This window comes from Lactuca serriola, chromosome 5, assembly GCF_051521515.1.
Source record: "Lactuca serriola cultivar US96UC23 chromosome 5, Lser_US96UC23_V15, whole genome shotgun sequence".
NCBI lineage: Eukaryota > Viridiplantae > Streptophyta > Magnoliopsida > Asterales > Asteraceae > Lactuca > Lactuca serriola.
Window position 1 is genome coordinate 233,607,449 of NC_136412.1, and position 26,713 is coordinate 233,634,161.

At 37.4% G+C, this 26,713-nt stretch overlaps 2 protein-coding genes across 2 annotated transcripts; one reads left to right on the top strand and one right to left on the bottom strand.

Moving 5' to 3' along the window:
• Window positions 1-2,907: 2,907 nt before the first annotated feature.
• On the bottom strand, window positions 2,908-6,703 carry LOC145053731 (Leucine-rich repeat protein kinase family protein). Its single transcript, XM_079001821.1, has 2 exons — window positions 5,192-6,703; window positions 2,908-3,778 (listed from the first exon to the last, which is right to left on the bottom strand). Exons 1-2 carry the CDS (start codon window positions 6,483-6,485, stop codon window positions 3,105-3,107), a joined length of 1,968 nt encoding a protein of 655 aa, XP_078857947.1. The 5' UTR covers window positions 6,486-6,703; the 3' UTR covers window positions 2,908-3,104.
• Window positions 6,704-9,448: 2,745 nt separating this feature from the next.
• Window positions 9,449-12,494, top strand: LOC145050271 (protein FAR1-RELATED SEQUENCE 5-like). The gene is made up of 6 exons (XM_078998548.1): window positions 9,449-9,566; window positions 9,643-9,699; window positions 9,929-10,745; window positions 10,815-11,010; window positions 11,280-11,918; window positions 12,024-12,494. The coding sequence occupies exons 1-6, from the start codon at window positions 9,449-9,451 to the stop codon at window positions 12,492-12,494; spliced, it is 2,298 nt and encodes a 765-aa protein (XP_078854674.1).
• Window positions 12,495-26,713: the final 14,219 nt, after the last annotated feature.

Here is a 26,713-nt window from a genome sequence, read left to right on the forward strand (position 1 = left end):
GTACGTTGGGCATACTCATAAGATACCCTTATTGGGCCTTTTGGTCCTTGGGTCTTTTGGGAGTTTGGGCCATGAGTTGTTGGGTCGGATATAGGAAGGGCAAAATGGTCTTTTACCCATTGGAATGATAGAATATGAATTGAACCTTGGAATATGGAAATTGCCTTAATTATTAGTTAGGGATATTTTGGATGTGGTCAACGTGAGAAGCCCGGTAGCAGCAATGCATTTGTGTTTTGGCTATCTTGTATTGAGGTGAGTATCCTCACTGTACCTATGGGTCGAAGAAACCAATGTCGACCCACTAGGATCTGTTATATGCTAGTTGTCTGTGTAACTCCGGCATGGCTTGTTGGGCTAAGCCCATTGTATCACGGACTATCCCCATTTGTATGCTAGGTTGGGCCCATGGATTAGGAAGGGCTAGGCCCAATGTATGTTATGTTGAATGTTAGCTATCTTTATAACTGTTGCATTTTATTTTGGGCTATGTTAATTGGTTAGGAAGGGATAGGCCCATTATTGAGGGTTTGGCCCAATGTGAGGACTAGGCCCAAGGATATGTATGGTATGTGGTATTTTTGTGAACTTACTAAGCTTTGTGCTTACAGTTTTATGGTTATGGTTTCAGGTACTTCTAGTTCGAAAAGGAAGGGCCCAGCTTGATCGCGGGGCATCCACCTATGTTTCCGCACTTTATGATTTTCAGAATTGTACTCTCATAATTATTTTACTTTAACATACTTTTGAATGGTTGATAAGAGCAAATGTTGTTTTGTGTTGAATTAAAATGAAATTTTTACCTTATGATTTTTGGAATGTTACAAAATGCCCTCTCGATATTCTTTCTCACTGATTCTTGTCTTTTTTTATACAACTTTGCCTTTTGACTTCGAGGATTCGAGTATGCCTTCATAAATGTAGAATAATCAGGCTGTATCCCATCACATATGTAGTAACCATAGTTTTACGAATGCCCTTTCACCGTGAACGATATATCGGGTGTTTTGTCGATCCAAATATCGTTGAAAATAGGAGACTGACCAACAACATCAATGTCGTTGTTAGACCCCCGCCACTCCAAAAAAAAAGAACATCAAAAAAACGACCATTGAAGAGTCGAATTTGCAGCCTCATTTCTATAGGTCATGCACCATCGTCGTAGCCATCACGAATCACTACAACCACGACTCACGACGACACCCCGGAAAGGTGTGCACGATCGTGGTTCATAGTCACGTATACCACGAACGATCTCGTACAATGTATACCATTTGGTCTTATAGAACTACCTACTTGAAAAAACCTTTTGCAGACCAAATGTGTTAATTCGAACTGTAGTCTTACTAAGGGAAAATGTCTTGATAGGGTAAGATACTTTTTGAAATGTACACATCTAGTCCTTATTTTTTTTGTAAAATAAACCCTTATATTTTATTAATATGTACACATTAGGTCCTTTTCACCGGATTCTACAGGTTTTGCTGACATGGAAGGGTTTATTTTACAAAAAAAAAAAAAAAAGAATAAGGACTAAATGTGTACATTTCAAAAAGTATCGTACCCTATCAAGTCATTTTCCCTTTTTTATTTTGTTGAAATGAAATACCCAGGTGACATCCACATATCCACAACGAGATTTTTCCAACTTTTATTCATCATGAAAATGAGGGAGAACCCCGATCTCCGACGACTCCTTTGTGTGTTCCTACACATCACTGGTAGCAAGGAGGAATGATGGCAAAAACAACAAGGTCGAAGGGGGAGGCAGGAGGAAGTAGAGACGTAGTTGGCGGCGAGGAGCTGCTCTGGTAGCCCCCTCGTCGATTCTTTCTTCTTTTTCTGACAGCATATCTCAAAGATGGAGGCAAAGAGAGACAGATCGGAGAAACACAACAGGTAAAGGGTGTTTGGCTGTTACTGTTCGACCGGAAGGAAGAGAGACAAGAAAGGGAAGGGTCGCCACCCTTTTCTTGTTGCTGGAGGATCACCCACCTCTGGTGACTAAGCTAATTAATTGCTATTTAGTGTCACTTGTGCTTCCACATCAACAAACCTGTAGAATCCGGTGAAAATGACTTAATGTGTACATATTAATAAAGTATAAGTATTTATTTTACAAAAAAAAAAATAAGGACTAAATGTGTACAATTCAAAAAGTATCTTACCCTATCAAGTCATTTTCCTTAAAAGAAAATTCGTATATAACCGGTATACCTGGTATAGCCGGTCACAAGAATTGCATTGTTACAAAAAAATAAAGTATAAGGGTTTAGTTTATAAAAAGAAAAAATAATGACTAATTATGTACATTTCAAAAAATATCTTATCCTATCAAGTCATTTTCCCTCTTACTAAAGATAAAAATGTTGCATTGTGTAAAGAAAAAAGAAAAAGATCAATATAAAATTTTTACAATAAAAATTACTGTGTTTATTTTAAAAAAGTAACTCAAATAATTTTGAGATGACTACTATTAAATTTGAAATATATTGTGAGTTGCTTTTGACTCTTTCAATTTTATTGTGTATAGCTAATTTGCTTTTTTATAATCATTTGACTTTTCAAATATAACATTCAAATTAAGTCGACTTATTCCAAAGAAATACAGAAATTATAACCATTAATTTAAGCATGTTTGCAAAAAATAACAATAAATTTTAAATACGGATTTATTATATACTATCATTTAACCCGTTAAAATAACAAAACAAACCAAAACTAAAAAGCCGTTATAATAATTTATAGATGCCCCCGGCGAGTGACATTAATCATATTAAATGTAAACTTTAAAAAAATCTCAATATTCCATGAAAAAGACGTTATATTTGGAGAATAAAAATTAATACAATCCATATAAAGTATTAAAAAAACAAACTTAAGATATGAACTAAAAACACGACCATATGCAACAATTTCTTCTTGAGATTTACCAAAGAATAACACATAATGACATAAACACCGATGAAGTGATGAAGTATTGCCCATGAAACCCAACCCGACCCGACCCATAAAAATCAATTCAAAATAAACATAAAAACACCAAAAACAAAAATATTTAAAAAAAAAAAATCTCTACTCTATTTTCATTCAAATTATCCGGATCACGGTGTGACAGTATTTGGCGAGTTTCGGGTCTCCGTTGGCGGCGTATGCACATCCGACCCTTTGGACGGGTCATCAGACGACTGTCTCAACCCATCATCCGTTTCACCGCGATTCATATCCTCCATCATCCTAACAACCTCCTGCATCGCGGGTCGCTGATCTGGCACAGTCGATACACACGCCATTGCTATTTGCAACAATTGAACCATTTCCTCTTCAATATTTTGATACCTCATTAATTCCACATCAAAAACCTCAGCAGTCCATTCCTCACGCACCACCGATTGGACCCACCGTGGCAAATCTATCCCTTCTTCCCCCAATGACGCTTGGTTTGGAGCTTTTCCTGTTAAAAGCTCCAATAAGAGTACCCCGAAGCTATACACATCCGATTTGAATGTGACTTTTCGGGTCTCGAGCACCTCTGGTGCTCGATACCCTGTGACACGTGTGTTCGGGGAGCTTGACCCCCCGAACAGCGTGTTGAGACCGAAATCGGAAACAGACGCGTCGCGGTTGGTTTCTTGCCGGAGGAGGATGTTTGATGCTTTGATGTTGCCGTGCACGACTTTTCCGGCGACGTGGAGGTATGCCACCCCTCTGGCGGCACTTAGTGCGATTCTCATCCGGTGGTCCCAATCTAGCGGCGTCCGCCCCGATCCTCTACTTCCTGCAAAATAATCATGTTTTGTTAGTAACAACTAACACCGTGCAGTATACTATACAACAACCCCTGTGCTGACCCACACCGGACATTCAGATATAAAAATTGATCAATTAATTAGTTGTATCCATTTGTGATATATCCCAATAAAGGGTTCAACTAAGCAACTCATCAATGAATTAGTTGGTTGTTGGGTAGGGTACAGCTAGTCAATGCATCAACCGGTTGTACTCACGAATGAATATCCAAATTTCCAAAAAGGGAAATACATGTGTAATTAGCGGAAGGAGCGTGAGATTGAAGGAAAACAAAACAAAAGGACAATAAGGGGCAAAAATGGAAAAACATTCTTTCATCATGATTGCAAAGGGTGGAAAAGCATGTTGGTGGGGAAACATGGGGGGGCGTGTAGCAATTATTAGTTTATTAAAGGAGTTGATGTGTAACATTTACTACTCCTCACTTGCGTAAAAGAAAGACGGGTAGCCCACACAGATATCATGCGCCGGGATGCACATTTCACACCACATGGATGTCATTATTAAAAGGGAAAAAAACATACTTCCGACAATTACGTATATTTGTGCTTTTAAACTTTAAAATAACGGAATATTTAACATCAAACAAACATCTTAAGATATTTACCTTCTGACTAAAAAAATTATTTATATTTTAAAACGAGCATTTTCACATACGAATTTTGTTTATTTATTCCTACGATCATATAATTTTTAAACAAATGTCTCAAATCTTATAAGGTAAAACCAGTTGCGTGATGAACAACTATTTATGCATAAGGTACAAGTCTTTATACCATTAACCATAAGGTCCCAAAATTCCAAGCAACGTGACTCAAAAAAAACTCTAAAAAGACCAACTGTTTTTAGGTGAAAGATAAGTCTATTAATGCATAAAGTACAAGTCTTTATAGCATGATTTGAGTTGGAAAATACACAACAAGTTAAGAATTTCATTCAAGGGATAAAAAATGGTCCCAAAAATAAAGCATTTTGCACCCAATGGCTACTTTTATGAAATCCTTTAGACAGGTGTGCAAAATACAACTACTGATGCAGAAAGTACAAGTCTTTGTTGCATAATGAAAAATGGATAGTGACTTGTGACCATTGCCACCCCACTAATGTACCATATAAACTACCTAATTCTATCATTGGCTTTTACTCATAGACCCTAGTCAATGTTCAGAGGTTTAAGCTTGTACACAATGCAACAAGACTTGTACACTGGAACATATCCTAAAATCAACATTCATGTGATTCAAGAACTTCCATTGAAATCTTTAAAAATGAAGATGATAAAGATTCAAACCCGTGAATACCCACAATTTGAATGCAATAAATCAATCAAAAATGGAATAAATAATGCGAAATGTGGTGAGAAAGATGAAGAAATTATTACCATGGAGAAGAGCAGATAAGCTACCAGCAGGCATGTAATCAGAAACAAGCAATTTTTCATCCTTTGAGAAATAGAAAGCTCTCAATGGAACTACATTTTCGTTCTTCATCTTCCCCAAAATCTCCATTTGTGATTCGAATTCCTTCTTTGTCACCACCACATCTTTCAGTCTCTTAACAACCACAGTCGTTCCTTCCTCCAACACCGCCTTGTACGACGTCCCAACACTCCCTTTCCCCAAAACCTCAGCTGATGCTCTCAACAGATCTTCCAAATCAAAACTGTAAATCCCGCCATCGAAGAACACTAACTTGTTTCTCTCACCTTCCGTCGACGCGCCTGTAATGTCGTCTTTAGATGAAGAAGTCCCGGCTTCGGCAACACCTCTGGAAGCAGCTGTTGAAGCAGGCAACGGAGGTTTTGGAGATTGTTTGCTCCGCTGAGTTCTCTTTTTTCGTAAAAAGAGGAGTAGGATTAGCAACAATAAAGCTAGAACAAGCGCCGATCCGACTGCAATAGCGACAATTGCCCCGGTTGAGAGCTTCTTCTTTGATTTTTTGTGTAATGCCGGTGGTTCATCCGAAGATGGAGATGGCGCCGGGGAAGGGAAGAATGAGCTATTACAAGCGGGTAAAGGATCACCGCAGAGATTAATGTTCCCGGAGAATGCAGATAGCGGAAACGAGGCCAACGACGTAGGAATCGAACCATTTAGATTATTATTTGAGAGGTTCAGAGCGACTAAACTCGCCGGGCTTATACTCGGAAGTTGGCCGGAAAAAGCGTTGTTCTCTAAGAAAAGCCCAGTGAGTTCCGTTAAATTGTTGATGGAAAACGGAAGCGGGCCGGAAAAGTTGTTGCGGGAGAGATCTAAACGGGTTAAACGAGTCAACTCGGATAGACTCGGTGGGAACCCACCGGAAAACCTGTTATCCTGCAAGTAAACGCTGCGAAGGAAGGCGAGATTGGAGAAATCAGAAGGGAGGCCGCCTGTGAGGCCATTGGAGTGGAGTGACAGAACACGGAGCTGAGATAAGCTTCCAATGGTTTTCGGTGGTATGCTCCCAACAAGGTCGACGCCAGGTAGACGGAGGTAGATGACGGAGGAGTTAGTTGGGTCACAGGTAACGCCGATCCATGAGCAAGCGGATTCCGACGCGTTCCATGAGATACGAGAAGCGTGAGGAACTTGAGAGATGAATGAAAGGAGCGCTTGCTTGTCCTGAGTCGGCTCGGATGTGAGTCGGTGGCTCAGAAGGAAAAGTGAAAAGAGTAAAATGGCAAAACGAGCCATGGAAGAAATGCACTGTGATTTTGTTTCTAGTTGAGGAAAGGGAGATGAGTAGGTGGTGGGTGGTGGTTATTTTGGAGGTTTCCGGCGACAGGCGGCCATTAGAGGGGGAGGGAGGTTATAGAGAGAGAAAGAATGTCTGGTCAGAGAGAGAGAGAGAGAGAGAGTAATAAATCACGAGAGGTGGATGGATGGATGAAGGAATATTGTTAAAAGGAAAAGGAGAAAAAGTAGTGTCGTTTTGCTGGCAGCCAACAATTAAAAAGAACTTTTTTTTTTATAATAAAACATTGTAATCTGAATCTATCTTATACTATATACTCCTATTTCAGTTAACTAAAAAAATTATACTATAAAGTTAAGTTTCAACAGAAAGTTGATAACAATAAATTCCAAAATAAAAAGAATCAAAATTGGTAGCAACATTATTTCAAATAAAGATAGTTGTGTAACAAATTGAAAATTTCACTAGTATAATACAATAAGATAAAAATAATAATATATATTGTAAATCAGTTTAAACGAATAAATATTTAAAATCGTATGTAATAACTAAATTTTCAATAAATTTATCAATGTGATGAAAAAATTGATAAAATAGTAATTGTTATAATAAATAACAATTTTCAAATATGTGTGCATAACGTGTGTTTGGCGCGTTATAGCTAGCTTATTTTTTAAGCTTTTCTATGTTATAGTGTTTGGTAAACCAAAAAGTAGCTTATAAGCTAGCTTTTTGAAAAACTACTTAGATTAACTTTTAAGGAGTTTCTTTTAAATTTTCCACATACACCTTAATTAATTATAGAAACACATACTTCTACATGTCCTTTTATGTAATTTTAAATATTTCAGCTAATTTTACCAAATTTTATTTTTTATCAGTTAGTTTTTCAGCTATCAGTTAGCTTTTTATTTAACAGCTAGTTTTTCACCTATCAGCTAGCTTTTCAGCTAACAACTAACTTTTCAGCTAGCACGCCAAACATAGCCTAAATCGAGTTTATCAAGATTTATTTATTTTTATTTTTAGAACGATATCAATTCTTATTAACTAATATTTATACTATATTATATTTGTATTTTATTGTTATATTTTTAATAATTATTCAATATAATAAATAGTTATAATTATATTTATATACTATTGAGTAATTATTAATTATAAATATTTTAATATATTTGCAAAAAAAATATAAAATACTTGTTAGTGTGTTGGTAGAAACCATTTTTTAAATGGTGTTATTGCATTTGTTTAGTTGTAATTATAAACAAAATTGTAGTGAATATTATAAAAAATTTTAGTTATTTTATTTAATAATAATTTATTGTTAGTTATTTAAAGTAATTAAGGTTGAACGTTGAGAGTATGTATATTTGTAATTCTAGAATTCTAGAATATATATATATATATATATATATATATATATATATATATATATATATATATATATATATATATATATAGAACGGTATCAATATTTATTAACTAATATATATACTATATTATATTTGTATTTTATTGTTATATTTTTAATAATTATTCAATATAATAAATAATTTTAATTATATTTATATACTATTGAGTAATTATTAATTATAAATATTTTAACATATTTGTAAAAAAAATGTAAAATACTTGTTAGTATGTTGGTAGAAACCATTTTTTAAATGTTGTTATTGTATTTGTTTAGTTGTAATTAAAAAAATGGTATGACAAAACTGAATATTATAAAAATGTGAATGATGTAATAACATATCAAATCTATATGTTTTTTAGTTATTTTATTTAATAATAAATTATTGTTATTATTTAAAGTAATTAAGGTTGAACGTTGAGAGTATGTATATTTGTAATTCTAGAATATATATATATATATATATATATATATATATATATATATATATATATATATATATATATATATATATATAGGTAGAGGTTCATTTGAGACCACCTATATTTTGTGAGACATGGGGACCAAATCTTAGCCTTTGATCAAATTTGATCTTGTAGCTCATAAAAAAAAAGGATTAACATTAATTAATCTAGCTGATTAGTTAATTAGGGGTAGATTAGTCACTAGGTTAAATTTAAGATGATTAGGTTAGCTTAATTTTCACGTCGCCCAGAAATCATCTCACCTGTTCCTGTTTTCTACCAATTTATTCGATGAAACAACATTCCTTGTTCTTTAATTCAATTTGATCGATATTCTATCTCTAATCTTATATTCTTTCAACCGATAATCAATTTGATTTGGACATTGATCGAACGATGCTAAATCATAGCTTTTAAATTCACGATGTTTGTGTTCTTCGAGTTCATGTTCTTGATTCTTCTTCATCTGCAATTGATAAGCTGAGTGATTTTGATCAATTTTAACTTTGTGATCATTGATTTTGGTAGAGGTTCAAGTGTTCAACGATTTCTGCTAATCTTCATCTTCAACAATTGTTTACGATCTTTCAAGCCGTGAATTTTACTCAACATCATGAAATCGTCAATTGATCAAGGTTTGAGTTTTCATCGATTTCACTGTTAGTTGCATATAACGTATTCAATTTTTAACCTAGTTCATGAATTGAATCATCAAGCTATTATCGATTTCTCCAATTTTATATTTGTATGATTTGTGATTTCAGCAATCAAACATCATCTATTGTTGAGACATCCAATTCATCAATCAAAGATCATTTGTTGTTGAATTTGTTTGATCTAGAAAACAATTTAATCTATAATATGTTATTTGACAATGCATCATCTATTTCATTGTTTGTTTTTTAACTTTCATTCAATCATTATGTTTTTCAGCAATATGTCATCTGTTTTCTTTTGATTAACATCACCTATTTGCTTTTCATTAACATCATCTTAGTGATAAGTTCATGATAAGTTCATGAGACTGCATGTTATTCTTATAGAATATTGTACATACATTGATATTTCAATAATGATAACAATTATGGATGATTTGGATACGCATGACATCGAAAACAATCATCTCGATGAAGAAAATCATCAGTTCGGTTCTACTGATTCAGAGAGTCTTCATAACGAGGAAAATCAATCGGAAACCCAAGGTAATCATTGCTTTCATTGTTAGTTGCATATAACATATTCAATTTTTAATGTAGTAACAGTTATTTATGATTTTAGGTATGAATGACATCGAAAATGATCATTACGATGAAGAAAATCATCAATTCAGCTATGGTGATTCAGAGATTCTGCATAATGATGGAAATTAATCGGAAATCCAAGGTAATTCTGTTACTGATATCGGTTATTCTTTATAGAATGATGTTGGTGATAAGTTCATGTTACTACATATTATGCTTATAGAATAATGCACATATAACATTGTGGTTTTTTATGATTACAGTCATATGAATGCAAATTATTCTGATTATATGTTAACATGGTGGTATATTCTTTTTTGTAGTTCAAAGTGACAATGTTGCAGCACAATATGGCTCTTGCAAACAATTCATTGGAGCTGATGGTTCTTTATTTTGGATTCCAGAGGTTGAAGCTAGTTGGATGCCTACTTTGGGTTCAATTTTTAAAGATATCAAAGATGCTATTAAGTGGTATAAAGGATATGCATTAAGATCTGGTTTTGATATTAGAAAATCAACAGAGAGGAAAAAGAGTGGAATCACAACTTCAAAATATTTTATATACAATAGAGGGGGATTGCCAAACACTTCTACCTTAGACATAATTAGTGATGATCATAACAAGCAATTGAGAAATAGTAATTGTAAACACACAAATTGCAAAGCTTTTGTTGCATTCAAAGTTATACCACATTCTTCAGAAGTTTACCTATGGCGCTTTGAACAACAACACAACCACAAATTGATCAATCAAGATTGTATGCATCTTTCAAGAGCTAAACGTCAGTTGAATGTTGTTGATCAAGCTTTTATACATAAGCTTTCGAGTGCAAAGGTGGGGGCAACTACAGCATATAGGCTAATGTGCGTTATAAAAGGAGGATGTGAATTTGTTGATGGACTAGAGATAGATTGGAAAATTTTTACAAGGGATATAAATTGTCACATCGGGGGCATTGATGCACATTTGTTGATTACAAAGCTTCAGAATTGTAAAGAGAATGTTACAAATTTTACGTATGAATACAGATGTGACAAGAAGCAATTAAATGCTCTCTTTTGGGCTGATGACACTTTAAAACAAAACTTTGAGTTATTTGGGGACGTTGTTTCGTTTGACGCAACATATCGTACAAACAGGTATTTATTCTAGAATTATAAACATTTTTAGTTATATATTCTAATGGTATTTTTTTTGTGTTTTTTTAGGTATTGTATGGTATTGGTACCTTTTACTGGCATTGATAATCACAAAAGGTGCGTCACTTTTGGAGCTGGTTTGTTGTGTAGAGAAGATACAAATTCCTATATTTGGTTACTTCGGTCATTCTTGAAGTGTTTTGGAAAAGCATCAATCATGGTCGTGACCGATCAAGATCCAGCAATGAAAAAAGCTATTGAGATAGTATTGCCATACACAAAACATAGATTTTGTATGTGGCATATCACAAGTAAACTTCCATTAAAGGTACTAACATTATTGTTATATTCTTATCAGTATAAATATGACATTATTTTCAATATAAATATGACATTATTGTTCTTTTCTTATCAGAATATTAAATGAAATATTTTTTGTAATTAGGATAATAGATTAAATTAAATGCCTTTTTATACTATATTATATTTGAACAATTATATTCTAACAGAATAATATATGAATTGTTTTTGAAGGTAAGCTGGGAAACAATGAATGCATCGGATTTTAAGGCGGACTTCAATAGTATAGTATGGGACTCCAAAATTGTTGTCAATGATTTTGAAATGAGATGGGATGCATTAATGGTAAAATATAAGTTGCAAGACAATAAATGGATGAAAGATATGTTTGATTTGAGAAGCAGTTGGATTCCAGCCTATTTTAAAGATGTACCGATGTCAGGTCTAATGAGAACAACTTCTCGGTCGGAAAGTGAGAATTCAACATTCAATAGGGTATCGCATCATGGTTATACGTTAAACAATTTCATGAATGCTTTTGAGTCTGTTATGGAAAGGCAAAGGAATAATCAGATCAAATTTGATTTTGATACATCTACTATAATTCCAATCATCAAAACACCTCTTGAATATATGGAGAAACATGCATCTATGGTATACACCAGGACTATTTTTCTCATGGTACAGAGGGAGATTCTTCATTCACTTGTTTCTTGTTCACAGAAGAGTGTTACATCAGGCGTTGTTTCTGACATATGCATTGTCAAACATAAAAGGACAAATATATCAAAGAAGAAGGTAGTAGTTGAGAAAAAAGAAAAAGTTGACATCGATTCTGAATGGAATTTTAACACAAGTGAAGGTGATTTTGAGGTAATGTTGACATTTTAGAATATACTTAATATTCTAATAATTTTGAAAAAATATTCTAATTTTTCTTTTTTGAATATACTTATTATCCTAATACTTTTGAAACAGGTTGAATTCAACAGAGAAGATCTAACGGTGAAATGTTCATGCATGCTTTCTGAGCGGTTTGGAATTTTTTGTAGACACATATTCTGTATTCTAAAGATTTATGACATACAAGAGATCCTGTCAAGATACATTCTTAAGAGATGGAGAAGAGATATTATCCCCACCACAGTTTTGAAAAGGACGTTTAGATATGGTTATTCGTCTGGAAATGTTGAGAAGGTTGCATATAAAGCTTTTTCCATGCTTGATCAATGCTTGTCTTCATTAAGTAATGATGACAAGAAGTTAGAAGATTTCATGCAGAAGCTTGAAGTTTTTATGACTGATATTGGTGAACAAGGTTCAGACAAATTACCGGTTACAAAAGAAGCTCATATTGATAAACTTTACGGAGCTACTATGAATCCTGAAGTTGTTGATGTTGAAAATCCACCTATGGTGAAGAATAAAGGTTCTGGTACAGGAAAATGATAGTTTCGTTTTTATTACTTCTTTTCATAGTTTATTTTTAGTTAAAACCACCTCATTTTAGTTAATCTTCACGCATATTTTCTCTTTTTGTTATTTTTCTCTTTTACCGGGTGCTTTCTAGTCTTTTGAGCTTATTTGCAGGATTTGCCGAAGACTATTTGTTATTGGAGGTTTGGAAGGAGTGCGGGACTATTAGAGGCTTGCAATTTGTTCATGGAATTGAAGTGGTGCAATTGGGCTTGGTGTCAATATAAGCAAGAAGCGCGTCATACTTAAATTTCGGGCGGGACGACGAGAATTCGAGCTATAGAAGATTAAAGCAGCATTGGAGCATCTTGGAAGAGTTTGGAAGACATAATTGGGCTATCAAGAACTTACACAAACGAGCTGGACCATAGATGAGAAGAGTAATCTAGAAGTGCCAATTAAATGGGCCAAAAAGCCAATTCAGCAGAATCCACGCGGTCCGCGTGGATTTACAAATGGTCAGCATGGATCGCACTGTGAAGAACCCGAATTTTAGCCTTTTGTCTCTATATAGGGAAAGTTGGTGGAATACTTTTGGGCAACTTTTGGATCCGATTTTTGACCACTTTTACTGAAGTTTTGAGAGGATTTTTCATTATGAAGACTTGAAGAAACAAACACTTTTTCTCTCTAGAAGATTAGAAGATTTGTGGATTTCTTTCATCTTTCATCTTGAACAATGTTTGGTATCTCTAATCTCTCTTGTTTTTGTTTAATTTTGGCCATGCTTGGCTAGATTTTCATTTGGTTGACTTGGATATAATTGCTTGAATGTTTTGGTTATTTTGAAGAATTCCATGAACTTGTGTTGAATATCTATGATTATATTTTTTATGAAAACTTCCTTCATGATTATATATCTCTAGTCATGAATATTGATATGTGAATGTTATTTTTGTTGGTTAAATTCTTGGCTAAGTATTGGATCTTCAATTTAACAAGCAACAATTAGTTTAAATGTTTGTTTTCATTTCATTTAGACTAAGAAAATGTTTTCTCCACAGTGGTAATGAAAGCAATAAATTACTCTTTGGATTTGGTGACTCTTAAAACCTAATGCTAATTGATTTTCACAAAATTACATGCTTTATTAGTTTTGTGACTTTGATTTAGGAAATGTGTTATGAGCTTCTCTAGTCATTTTAATACAAAAGAAGAGTTGAGGCAAGTTATGCTTATAAATTGCTATAGCCAAGTTAGATTTTAAACACAAGTATTGCACCTTGGTATTCTCATGATTATTTAACCAAATGTTCAAGTGATGAAAGTCCAAAGTCAACCATCTTTCTTTTATTGATTTTACATCAAACTTTTCTTTTGTTGATTTGTGTTTTTAAATCTTAGTGCAATTCTAGTTTTCTTTTAAACATCTCAAAAGATCAAAATCCCCCATTTTACTTTTACTTTTGTTTTACGAGTACTTAAACAAGTGATTTACATTGAGATTTAAATTGAACCAATCTTCGTGGATACGATCCCTTTACCACTATACACTATTTTAGTGTGTAATATTTAGGGTATTTATTTTGTTGGCCTCGACAACCACCAAAAAACGTTTAAAAAGTGCTTTGGAGAAGGCTACTATTCAAGGTAACAAACAATCAAGATCATGCAAAACATGTGGGGTTAAAGGGCATAATTCAAGGAAATGTTTGACATTGTTGAATAACTCCAAGGTACAAAGTGCATAGTTGTGTCTAGAAATATATTTTGATTTTTTTCGTATTTCAATAAAGTTCAATAATACCATACAAATAAAAGTTTGAATTTTTTAGTTTGGACATTTTTCTGTTGTTTTGGTTTGTGATGATGTATGAGACATTTGGGTTATGATGATGTGTTATACATTTGAGAACATATTGATTCTTCTAATATTTTCAATCTTTAATTTTTCGAAGTATATACGAATGATTGCAGTATAATGCTTTGTTATCAAAATATTATAATACAAGATTATGCATGTAAGAATGTTATATAGGTATATGCAACATCTAATATTATTCTAATAGAATACTGATGCCATTATACATTATTCTATTAGAATATTCTACCATGGTCATTAAGAAGTGATCATAATACCTACTATACATAAAGCATTAATCACCTAATAAACCATATCAAGTTTCTTACATAATACTAGGCATCGTTTTTTTTGTCTAATTTGTTCAAAATAATATAGATATTAGAAAAGGAATTGTTGTTAAGTCACCATAACCACATTTATAAAATTCCAAACTTCTATCAATTTATATTTACTACCCATTTCCAATTCATCCATTCTTTTAATACCTTCCTCTAACATCTTTTTTCTAGTCGCATGATCAAATTTTCCAAATTCGATTGCCTCTTTGATAACTCTCTCCTTGTGGTTGTTGATTTCATGTGTAGCAATCTTAACAGAATATAAGGCACGTAATTTTACAAATTGAACATCTTGCACATCACTGCCTTTTTCCATTTCCACATTCCATTTTCCTTGCTTTTCTCCACAATATTTTTCCATATGTCTCATTAAAAGTGCTCCATTATCTGTTGTCAACTTCTTTGTGTTCCAGTCAATTTTCATCATCTTCACTGTTGTTGATCGCAAACCTTCGACTTTATTGACGATAAATGTAGTTTTCTCAAGATATCGTATAAAGTACAATTTCTGCAATGTATATTAACAAAATTACATTATTCAATCTATTATATTGTAACTTTAATACATTTAATAAAAGTAAATGAAAACTTACTAATGATGTAGGTGTCATGTGACATCCCCATTTTCACGGCCAGAAAAGACCGATTTGTTTATGCTTTGTTTTATAAAATCAGAGTAATCTTTTAAAGAAAACGGTTGCGGAATTTGTTCCCAAAACAAGATATGATAATAACTTATCAAAACATTTATCAAAGAAAATGTATTTTCATTTAATAATAAAACCTCGGGATGTCATGTTCCGATACAGACATATAAGCATAAACAGAACTTACATTCAATTACACTAATGATTTACATCTCCTTTAATCTCTCAGTGCAAAGCAGCTTCGTATCGATACCTGGGATACAATTAAACTGAGTGGGTCAGGCTTGGGAGCCTGGTGAGCATATAGGGTTTTCAACTAGGGATGTTATTCGGGTCGGAATCGAACCAAACTGACCCGAACCCGAATAAACCGAAAACCAAATAAGGGTAATTGTATGAACCGAAAACCGAACCAAATAAGCAATACGGGTTCGGTTCGGTTCGGTTCGGGTATTATTCGGTTCGGTTCGGTTCCGACCCAAATAACCCAAATAACATGTAGAAGATGATTAAGGAGCCAAATAACCCGAATAAACCGAATAACATTTACAATGTGATTATAAATATAGTATTTTGTATGACTTGAATGGAGTTTGATCATAGTAGAAACTATAAAACAACGATGATGAGACGATTATTTTTTCCAGATGCAAGGGTCAACTTTTTTTTTCTTATCGTGAATAGACTTTGAAGTTTGAACTTTGAACCGGTGATGATCGATCAATGAGTCCAGGTTATCGTAAGTCGCAAGGGCAGTAGCCGCAACTGTCGATCAAAGAGTAATGTCGCAAGGATGAGAAAAACCTCAATCGATCAAAGAAGTAATGTCGCTGACTCGTCGATTTGGTGTAATGCGGATGATCGAATTCGATTGCGTTGATTTTTTTGGTGTATTACATGGGTTTTGTTGGGTAACGATCGATAGAAAAGAAGATCGAATAAGCAATCATGTTAGGAAAAAAATGTGACTTTTCATATTCGGTTCAGTCCTTTTGGACCGAATAAGCCCTTATTCAGGTAACCCGAACCGAATAACCCGAAAACCGAATAAGCCTTATATAGATACCCGAAACCGAATCGAATTGCTTATTCGGGTCTAATTCGGTTTGGTCCGGTTCGGTTTTCGGTTCGGTTCGGGTTTTCGGGCCAAATTCTCATCTCTATTTTCAACCCACAATAATATAATTATTATATTCAATCATCAAACAATCAATCCAATTACCCATCCCCATTATCTTCTTTTAATCTTCCCTAAAGATATTATCCTAAGGGTCATCTCTTATATCATATTTACCGCTCATCTCCTTACATCTTATATCCTTATATGCTTGTTCCTAAGAACTTTTCCTAAGGATCATCGTCTGTATCATATAGACAATACTAATCCGGGGATCACTCCCTCAATATATGTCTAGTAAGGGTTAGGGTATCATCGCATGATTACACAGCCACAACATCGCCTGGACTCGTAAATCATAATAAGGGTTAGACTATCATCGCATGAATACGCAACCACAACATCGCCTGGACTCGTAATTCATAATAAGGGTTAGACTATCATCGCATGAATACGCAGCCACAACATCGCCTGGACTCGTAATTCATAATAAGGGATAGACTATCATTGCATGAATATGTAGCCACAACATCGCCTGGACTCGTAATTCATCACCTATCTATCATGACCTAATTATCATCACCATTATATCCTCACCTTTCTCTTATCACATTCTTTCAACACACATCAACTATTTCATCTACCCATGTTCTACCCAACATATTTGTAGATATAAATTACATATATAGTTTAAATCCTTTAACACCCATATAAAAACATCAATTCCAAGCCCATCTCATATTGACAATTAATATATAACACATAGCACGTATTTCATAGCTAATACTTTATATTTATGTGTTTAGAAAAGAGTAACCACACACTCATACATATAAACAACAATATATATATATATATATATATATATATATATACATAGCACGTATTTTATAAAATAATTCATATCTATGTGTAAGATGAAAGTGACTATACACTCACACATATAAACAACTTTATATTATACACATAACACGTATTTCGTATAAAATACTTCATAATTATGCGTTAGAAGAAAGTAACTACACACTCACACATATAAACAACTTTATATTATACACATAACACGTATTTCGTATAAAATACTTCATAATTATGCGTTAGAATAAAGTAACTACACACTCACTTTATTAGAAGATGATCGGACAACACTACGACTTGTAGAAGTAGTATTCTTCGGTAGATCTAGAAGATCTTCACAAAAACCGGACTTCTCGCGGACAGAGCTTCGGCTCGGGAATTGCACTTCTCGGGATCTTCGGGGCCTCGGGACTTGATTCAGGGCTCAGGAATGATACCGGGGCTTCGGGGTATAAGTTGCACGAAAAACGATGCAAAAACGTGAGAGAAAGGGAGGAAATGAGCAAAGAAGTCGGTTGCCCTCGACACCCTTTTTTAGGGGTTTGGAAACCCATTTACGTTGGGCTTAAATCTACATTACACTGGGCGTAATGTAGATCAGATCGCTGACTCCCCCCATGGATAATATCGGTTAATTTATAATTAAATTAAATATCGAAAATATTTAATAAACTTCAAAAATTCATATCTTCCTCATACGAACTCCGTTTTCGACGTTCTTTATATCCCGCGTAGGTGAGACTACGCTCTACAACTTTCGTTTAGACTCCATCAACTAATTTTGAATTTATTTCTATTAGTTATTTTTAGTAGGCCGGGATAGGAAAACTCCGTTATAAAATCATAACTTCTTCATCCGACGTTTGTTTTCGCCTATCTTTTCATCGTTTCACTAAAATTAACGAGATCTTCGATTCTCATTTAGATTGTTTTGGCTAAAAACCGCTCGGTCTCAAATCGAGTATTCGGGCTGCATACCGCTAAGTCGAAACTTCTAAAAATCATAACCTCCTCATACGAAGTCAGATTTGGGCGTTCTTTTTATGCATGCTCATGGTTTAACGAAATCTACGACTTTCATTTAGATCGCTAAGGCTAAATATCACTCTAACATAAATTCCCTTTTTACGTCATTCAACGTCGTGTCAGTTCTGTCGCGAAACTTCGACAGGTCATAACTTCTTCGTTATAACTCGGATTTTGGCGTTCTTTATATGTACGGAATCCTTGTAAAATATAATATAACTTGGTTAAGATTATTCCTTCAAAATAATCTTCCATCAAAAAGTCATTTTTGACGCTTAACGTCTCTAATTGACTAGCCCGGATCTACGGGCGTTACAATTATCTCCCCCTTAGGATGATTACGTCCCGAAATCATCAACGAAATAGGACTTGCATAATGATTCCACATGTTATTTCTTCATCCTAGGTAATAACCGTAACTTCTATGTTTCCTCAAAAGAGTATTTAACTCTATGGCTTTCTTGACCGCAGAAGATGCCCAATCTTGCATCTGATTATCGTACTATGTTGTACTTTCAATCGTAACCCTCGAGTTACCAAATAAGTCATTATTATGGACTCCTTCTTCTTCTCAGGATAAATACTTTCCTTTATCTATTGTAACAAATCGATGGGTCGTGCTTTACTGACCTCTCATCGAATGATGCAATGCTTAGACTCAGGTCTCTTAGAGTTAAATTCCAAAATGGAATATACCTTCCTTCATATTCTAATGTGATATAATCACATTTCGGCATGTAGCATTTCTACCTACAAACTTCTTTTAACAACGAGCGCGACACTATCAATCGCATTAACTTCAACCTTCTGACTTAAGTCAGATGTTACATCTAACTTGGTCCTCTAGACCACGTAACATACTCCTCGTAGTCGAACTCAAATTTAAACATGACCACTAGGCTCGGATCAAGAACCATCTTACTAGTCATTACCGAAACAATGGTAATGACATACCAGAATAAAATGGAATCAATCACCAGCTTCTTGGTAACCTTGTGACTTTCCCTGATCCAAGTGCGAGTCCTGTGCTTCCGGTAGTATATGCATCTACTACCTTTCACACCTACTCATACTCGTCCCAAGTATTGTCCCGCAGTCGACCAAGTCACCATACAAGAAAATCACAAAACAATTTAACACATACGAATGTGTCCAAATAATCATAAACAATTTCCCTAGACTCTACTAGGACTTCTTCATTGCTCAATCTTCAATCATCAACTCTACAGCAACTCGATTGGTGATAAAAATATCAGACGATGAGACAACTTCAAGAATTTCACCAATCGTTTCATCATCCTGCCAATTGAAGGTGTACTTTAGACGTACCATACTCCTCTAAACGTACTTTTATTTCATAAGACATACTCTAAAGGCAAGATACCACTCTTACGATATCTTCTGATAGGTGTCATCCACTATCATAAGCCTCCTTCATTTCCTCCATTTACTCAATTTCTCTACGAGTCTTCACCATGACCCCTTGTACATCCAAGCAGACATTCGGTGTACCAAGCGAGAATTTCAAGACAAGAAAGCTTTAACTACGATAAACGTATAAATCTCTTTATCACTCCGAAACGTTTACATGCTAATTCTAATATCGTAGTCATACGCTTAAAATCCTACACACATAAGGTTTCCAGATCCGGTCGGCAACAGACCATAGATCCGAACAAATAATAGCATCAATATAGCTATCACACAAAACATTTAGCACATAAAAGCTTTTTAGGCATCATTCCTAAAATAAACTAGTGCTTGTGTCAATTTAGGTGTACCACCTAACATATTTTAGACACACTCTTCACAATCATTACTTAGCATTCTAAGTTTAAGTCTAGAAATTTCCTACAAACTAGTTCGCTTAAACTAATGCTCTGATACCAACTGTGACATCCTCATTTTCACGGCCAGAAAAGACCGATTTGTTTATGCTTTGTTTTATAAAATCAGAGTAATCTTTTAAAGAAAACGGTTGCGGAATTTGTTCCCAAAACAAGATATGATAATAACTTATCAAAACATTTCTCAAAGAGAATGTATTTTCATTTAATAATAAAACCTCGGGATGTCATGTTCCGATACAGACATATAAGCATAAATAGAACTTACATTCAATTACACTAATGATTTACATCTCCTTTAATCTCTCAGTGCAAAGCAGCTTTGTATCCATACCTGAAATACAATTAAACTGAGTGGGTCAGGCTTGGGAGCCTGGTGAGCATATAGGGTTTTCAACTAGGGATGTTATTCGGGTCGGAACCGAACCGAACTGACCCGAACCCGAATAAACCGAAAACCAAATAAGGGTAATTGTATGGACCGAAAACCGAACCAAATAAGCAATACGAGTTCGGTTCGGTTCGGGTATTATTCGGTTCGGTTCGGTTCCGACCCGAATAACCCAAATAACATGTAGAAGATGATTAAGGAGCCAAATAACCCGAATAAACCGAATAACATTTACAATGTGATTATAAATATCGTATTTTGTATGACTTGAATGGAGTTTGATCATAGTAGAACCTATAAAACAACAATGATGAGACGATTATTTTTTCCAGACGCAAGGGTCGACTTTTTTTTTTTCTTGTCATGAATAGACTTTGAAGTTTGAACTTTGAACCGGTGATGATCGATCAACGAGTCAGGTTATCGTAAGTCGCAAGGGCAGTAGCCGCAACTGTCGATCAAAGAGTAATGTCGCAAGGATGAGAAAAACCTCAATCGATCAAAGAAGTAATGTCGCTGACTCGTCGATTTGGTGTAATACGGATGATCGAATTTGATTGCGTTGATTTTTTTGGTGTATTACGTGGGTTTTGTTGGGTAACGATCGATAGAAAAGAAGATCGAATAAGCAATCATGTTAGGAAAAAAATGTGACTTTTATATTATACACATAACACGTATTTCCTATAAAATACTTCATAATTATGCGTTAGAATAAAGTAACTACACACTCACTTGATTAGAAGATGATCGGACAACACTACGACTTGTAGAAGTAGTATTCTTCGGTAGATCTGGAAGATCTTCACAAAAACCGGAATCCTCGCGGACAGAGCTTCGGCTCGGGAATTGCACTTCTCGGGATCTTCGGAGCCTCGGGACTTGATTCGGGGCTCGGGAATGATACTAGGGCTTCGGGGTATAAGTTGCACGAAAAACGATGCAAAAAAGCGAGAGAAAGGGAGGAAATGAGCAAAGAAGTCGGTTGCCCTCGACACCCTTTTTTAGGGGGCTGGAAACCCATTTACGTTGGGCGTAAATCTACATTACGCTGTGAAACAACCCAAAAATACGACCCGAAAATTTCATTTTTAATATAACCAAAAATCATAAAACTGAGTATATCATAATAAAACCATGCGTTGCGTATCTCAAAACCATACTAAAATACTGTGAGAAAACTGTGTCACAACTGTATCAAAACATATCTAAGAAAACTGAATCAACTCCCAGGATAAAACTGAAGCTGTGGTGTGTGCGATGCCATCATCCTGAGCTCTTCCCTTTGCTTGCGGAAGTACCTAAAACAAAAACTGAAACTGTAAGCACGAAGCTTAGTGAGCTCCCCCAGACTACCACGTACCACACAATAACATATAAAGCACATACTGGGCCTTGCCCACTGCATCGGACCGAAGTCCGGCTACTGGGGCCTTGCCCCCTACATCGGACCAAAGTCCGAAGCTGACTGGAACATCAGACCGAAGTCCGAAGCTGACCGGGACCTTCGTCCCCTACATCGAACCGAGTCCGAAGCTGACTGGGACATCGGACCGAAGTCCGAAGTTGACTGGGACATTGGACCGAAGTCCGAAGCTGACTGGGACCTATGTCCCCTACATCGGACCAAGGTCCGAAGCTGACTGAGACCTCTGTCCCCTACATCGGACCGAAGTCCGAAGCTGACTGAACATAACATAAACATATCAACTAGCATAAACACATAAACCCTGTCTGAGTCACGAAGGCATCAAACACACTAACTACTACATCGGACCGAAGTCCGGAAACTACTGCTAGCTAAACGGGCCGACATTGTGGCCTTAGACCCGTTCCTACTGGAAGGAAACTCACCTCGTGAACTGGCTGTTGCGTGTGTGTCTCTGGAAGCTAACTGCTGTTGCTCCGGTATCTCCCCGGCTACAATTCCATAAACACACTCAATCAAATGCTAATCACTATACTGGGGTAAAATGACTCTTTTACCCTTGGTCAAAGTCAACTCTCTTGGTCAAAGTCAACTCCCTTGGTCAAAGTCAACTCTCTTGGTCAAAGTCAACCCACAGTTGACTTGACTCGCCGAGTTGGGCCGCCAACTCGCCGAGTCTCTAGTCTCACTTCTCAACCTTACTCGTGGCTACTCGTTGAGTATGGCATCGACTCGACGAGTACCCTCTCGATTCAAGAACTCAGACAATCTGCATCCGACTCGCCGAGTCATAGGAACAACTCGACGAGTTGTTCTTCGATCTAAGAAGATTGCCTTGGACTCGCCGAGTTGTATGAACAACTCGTCGAGTCCCTCCATTACTGAGTCTGCCCTCCAACTCACTGAGTCCACTCTACTACTCACAGGCTTCCACTCGACATCACTCAAAAAGGGGAAAATGGGACTCGCGACTTGACTCGCCGAGTCGTTCTTCCGACTCGCCGAGTCGTTCTTCCGACTCGCCGAGTCACATCCATGCAACTACTCTAAACTCGATTCTGCTTGAATCCAGCGTCTGAAACTTATAGATCTGGGCTCCCTTAACTCGATTAGCACGTAAAGATTCTATCTTTACGTGCCCATAAGCGACCAAGAAGATAATAAGGCTCAAAAAGCATAATAAAGGCTAGATCTAGGGTTCTTATGCAAAGCATCTTCAAAAAGGCAATAGATCCGGGCTCTACAACTCCTAAATGAACAGATCTAGGGATATCTCGACCTATTAAGGCATCCATACAACTATAAGGCTTGGAAAATGCATCAAACTAGCCCTAGAGGAGTTCTAATGGAGGTCTAAAGCATAAAACAAAAGGAATCCGAGAAATACCTCAATGAACTCTGATTTTGCCCTTGGATCTTTGCTCTACACCTCTTCTCCTTGCTCCTTTCTTCTTCTTCTTCTTCAAGCCTTCAAAATCCACACAAAAGCACTTAAAACAAATAAGGGATGGATTAGGGTTTTCTCACAGCTCTCTGAGGGTGAAGGAGGAGAGTTTGGGGCACAAAGCATTGCTTAAATAGTGAGCAACCCGGGGATTTAGGGTTTCTTCTAGGCAGGCAGACTCGCCGAGTCCCGAATATGGACTCGCCGAGTCGCCGACTAACACGTGCTCGAAAACTCGACCCTACTCGACGAGTCAGGCCATAGACTCGCTGAGTCCCTCAATAAAACTTCTAAATAAATGCCACGGGGACAACATACCAGAGATGGGGCGTTACAATTCTCCCCCAGTTGTCTCAGACTTCGTCCTCGAAGTCTGCTACGGCTGAATCTGCAAATAACTACGGGTAGTGCTCCCTCATTTCCTCCTCATCCTCCCACGTCCACTCAGACCCCTTCCGGTGCTGCCACTGCACCTTCACTAACTGAATTGCCTTGTTCCTCAAGGTCTTTGTCTTCCGGTCCAGAATCGCGACCGGCCTCTCAATATAGTTCAGGCTGCTATCAACCTGAATATCCTCTAAGGGAACAACTGCTGACTCATCCACCAAACACTTCCTCAACTGAGACACATGGAAAGTGTTGTGGATCTGGCTAAGCTCTACAGGAAGATCCAACCGATAAGCAGCCCGACCCACCCGGGCCAAAACCCTGAAAGGACCAATGAACCTGGGGCCCAGCTTGCCCCTCTTCCGAAACCTGATGACACCCTTCTACGGTGAGACCTTTAGGAGGACCATATCGCCCACCCGAAACTCCAAGTCTGAACGCCTCCTGTCGGCGTAGCTCTTCTGCCGACTCTGCGCAGTCTGCAGTCTACTACGGACCTGCTGAATCAACTCGGTCGTCTTGAGCACCACCTCTGTGCTCCCAAAGACTCGCTGACCAACCTCGCCCCAACAAATCGGGGTCCTACACTTCCTCCCATAAAGCATCTCAAAGGGAGGTCGATCAATGCTCGCATGATAACTGTTGTTATACGAAAATTCCGCTAACGGAAGATACGTATCCCAACTGCCACCGAAGTCTAGAACACATGCCCTGAGCATGTCCTCGAGAGTCTGAATCGTCCTCTCGCTCTGACCGTCCGTCTGAGGGTGGAAAGCGGTGCTGAAATGAAGACGAGTACCTATCTCATCGTGAAACCGCTTCCAGAATTTGGATGTAAAACGGACATCTCGGTCTGACACTACCGATACCGGCACTCCATGACGTGCCACGATCTCACGCACATAGATATCGGCTAACTTTTCTGCTGATATACTCTCCTGGATCGGGATAAAATGAGCACTCTTCGTTAACCGATCCACTACTACCCATATCGAATCTACTCCTCGTGCGGTCCTGGGAAGCTTGGTGACAAAATCCATGGTGATGTCCTCCCATTTCCACACGGGAATGTCTAACGGCTGCATCTTGCTGTGAGGCCTCTGGTGCTCCGCCTTGACCTTCCTGCAGGTCAGGCACCTCTCAACATACCAAGCGGCATCCCGCTTCATGCAGGGCCACCAATAATCGGGTCGAAGATCTCTATACATCTTCGTCGCCCCTGGATGGATAGAAAATCGAGACTTATGAGCCTCGTCCATCAACACCTGCCGTACCCCACCCCAGTACGGTACCCACACTCTCCCATGAAGTGTCAGCAATCCCCGACTGTCATAATCAAACGAAGATACTCGACCCACTATCCTCTCACACTTTTGCCTCTCCTCCTTGAGGCCTTCACCCTGAGCCTCCTTGATCCGCTCCAACAACGGAGTAATCACTGTCACCCTCAAACACAAATCTCTGATAGGGGCAATCCCCGACTGTCATAATCAAACGAAGATACTCGACCCACTATCCTCTCACACTTTTTCCTCTCCTCCTTGAGGCCCTCACCCTGAGCCTCCTTGATCCGCTCCAACAACGGAGTAATCACTGTCACCCTCAAACACAAATCTCTGATAGGGGCTGCCGACACTTTGCGGCTCAGGGCGTCGGCCACCACGTTGGCCTTCCCTGGATGGTAAAGGATCTCACAATCATAATCCTTCAGCACATCCAACCACCTCCTCTGCCTCATGTTCAGACTCGGCTGATCCATAAGGTACCTCATACTCTTGTGATCCGTGTAGATAGTACAACGGACCCCATAAAGATAATGCCTGCAAATCTTGAGGGAAAACACAACCGCCCCCAGCTCTAAATCATGGGTATGATAGTTAGCCTCGTGAGGCTTCAACTGCCTCGAGGCGTAAGTTATCACATGGCCTCGCTGCATCAACACTGCTCCCATACCTGTGATTGAGGCATCACAGTAGAGTACGAAGTCCTCTACTCCCTTTGGCAAGGTAAGGATCGGAGCCTCGCACAATCTCTGTCTGAGGGTCTCGAACGCTGCCTGCTGCTCAGGCCCCCAACGAAATACCACCGACTTCTTGGTCAGTCGGGTGAGCGGCACTGCTATCTTGGAGAAATCCTGAATGAACCTCCGGTAATACCCTGCCAACCCTAGGAAGCTCCGAATCTCAGATGGAGACTTCGGGACCTCCTACTGCATCACGACCTCTATCTTGGCCGGATCCACCAAAATACCCTTCTGGTTGACGAGGTGACCAAGGAACTGCTCCTCGCGCAACCAGAACTCACACTTGGAGAACTTTGCAAAAAGTCTCTCCCTCCTCAAAACTTCCAGCACCTCCCTCAGGTGCTCCTCGTGCTGCTCCTACGTCTTGGAATACACCAAGATATCATCTATGAATACTATCACTGACCGATCCAACATTGGCCTGCACACGCGATTCATGAGATCCATGAACGCGGCTGGGGCATTGGTGAGCCCAAATGGCATCACCACAAACTCATAATGACCATACCTGGTCCTGAAAGCAATCTTCTGCACATCCTCATCCCTAACCCGCATCTGATGATACTCGGAGCGTAGATCGATCTTGGAGAACCAAGACGCTCCCTGAAGCTGGTTAAACAAATCATCTATCCTCGGAAGTAGGTAACGGTTCTTCACCGTTACCTTATTCAACTCCCGTTAATCTATACACATACGATGCGACCCATCCTTCTTCCTCACAAACAGGATCGACGCTCCCCAAGGTGAACTGCTCGGCCGAATGAAACCCGTGTCTAGCAGCTCCTGCAGCTGCGTAGACAACTCCTGCATCTCAGGAGGAGCTAGGCGATTCGGTGCCTTGGCTATCGGAGCCGCACCAGGAATCAGGTCAATCCCAAACT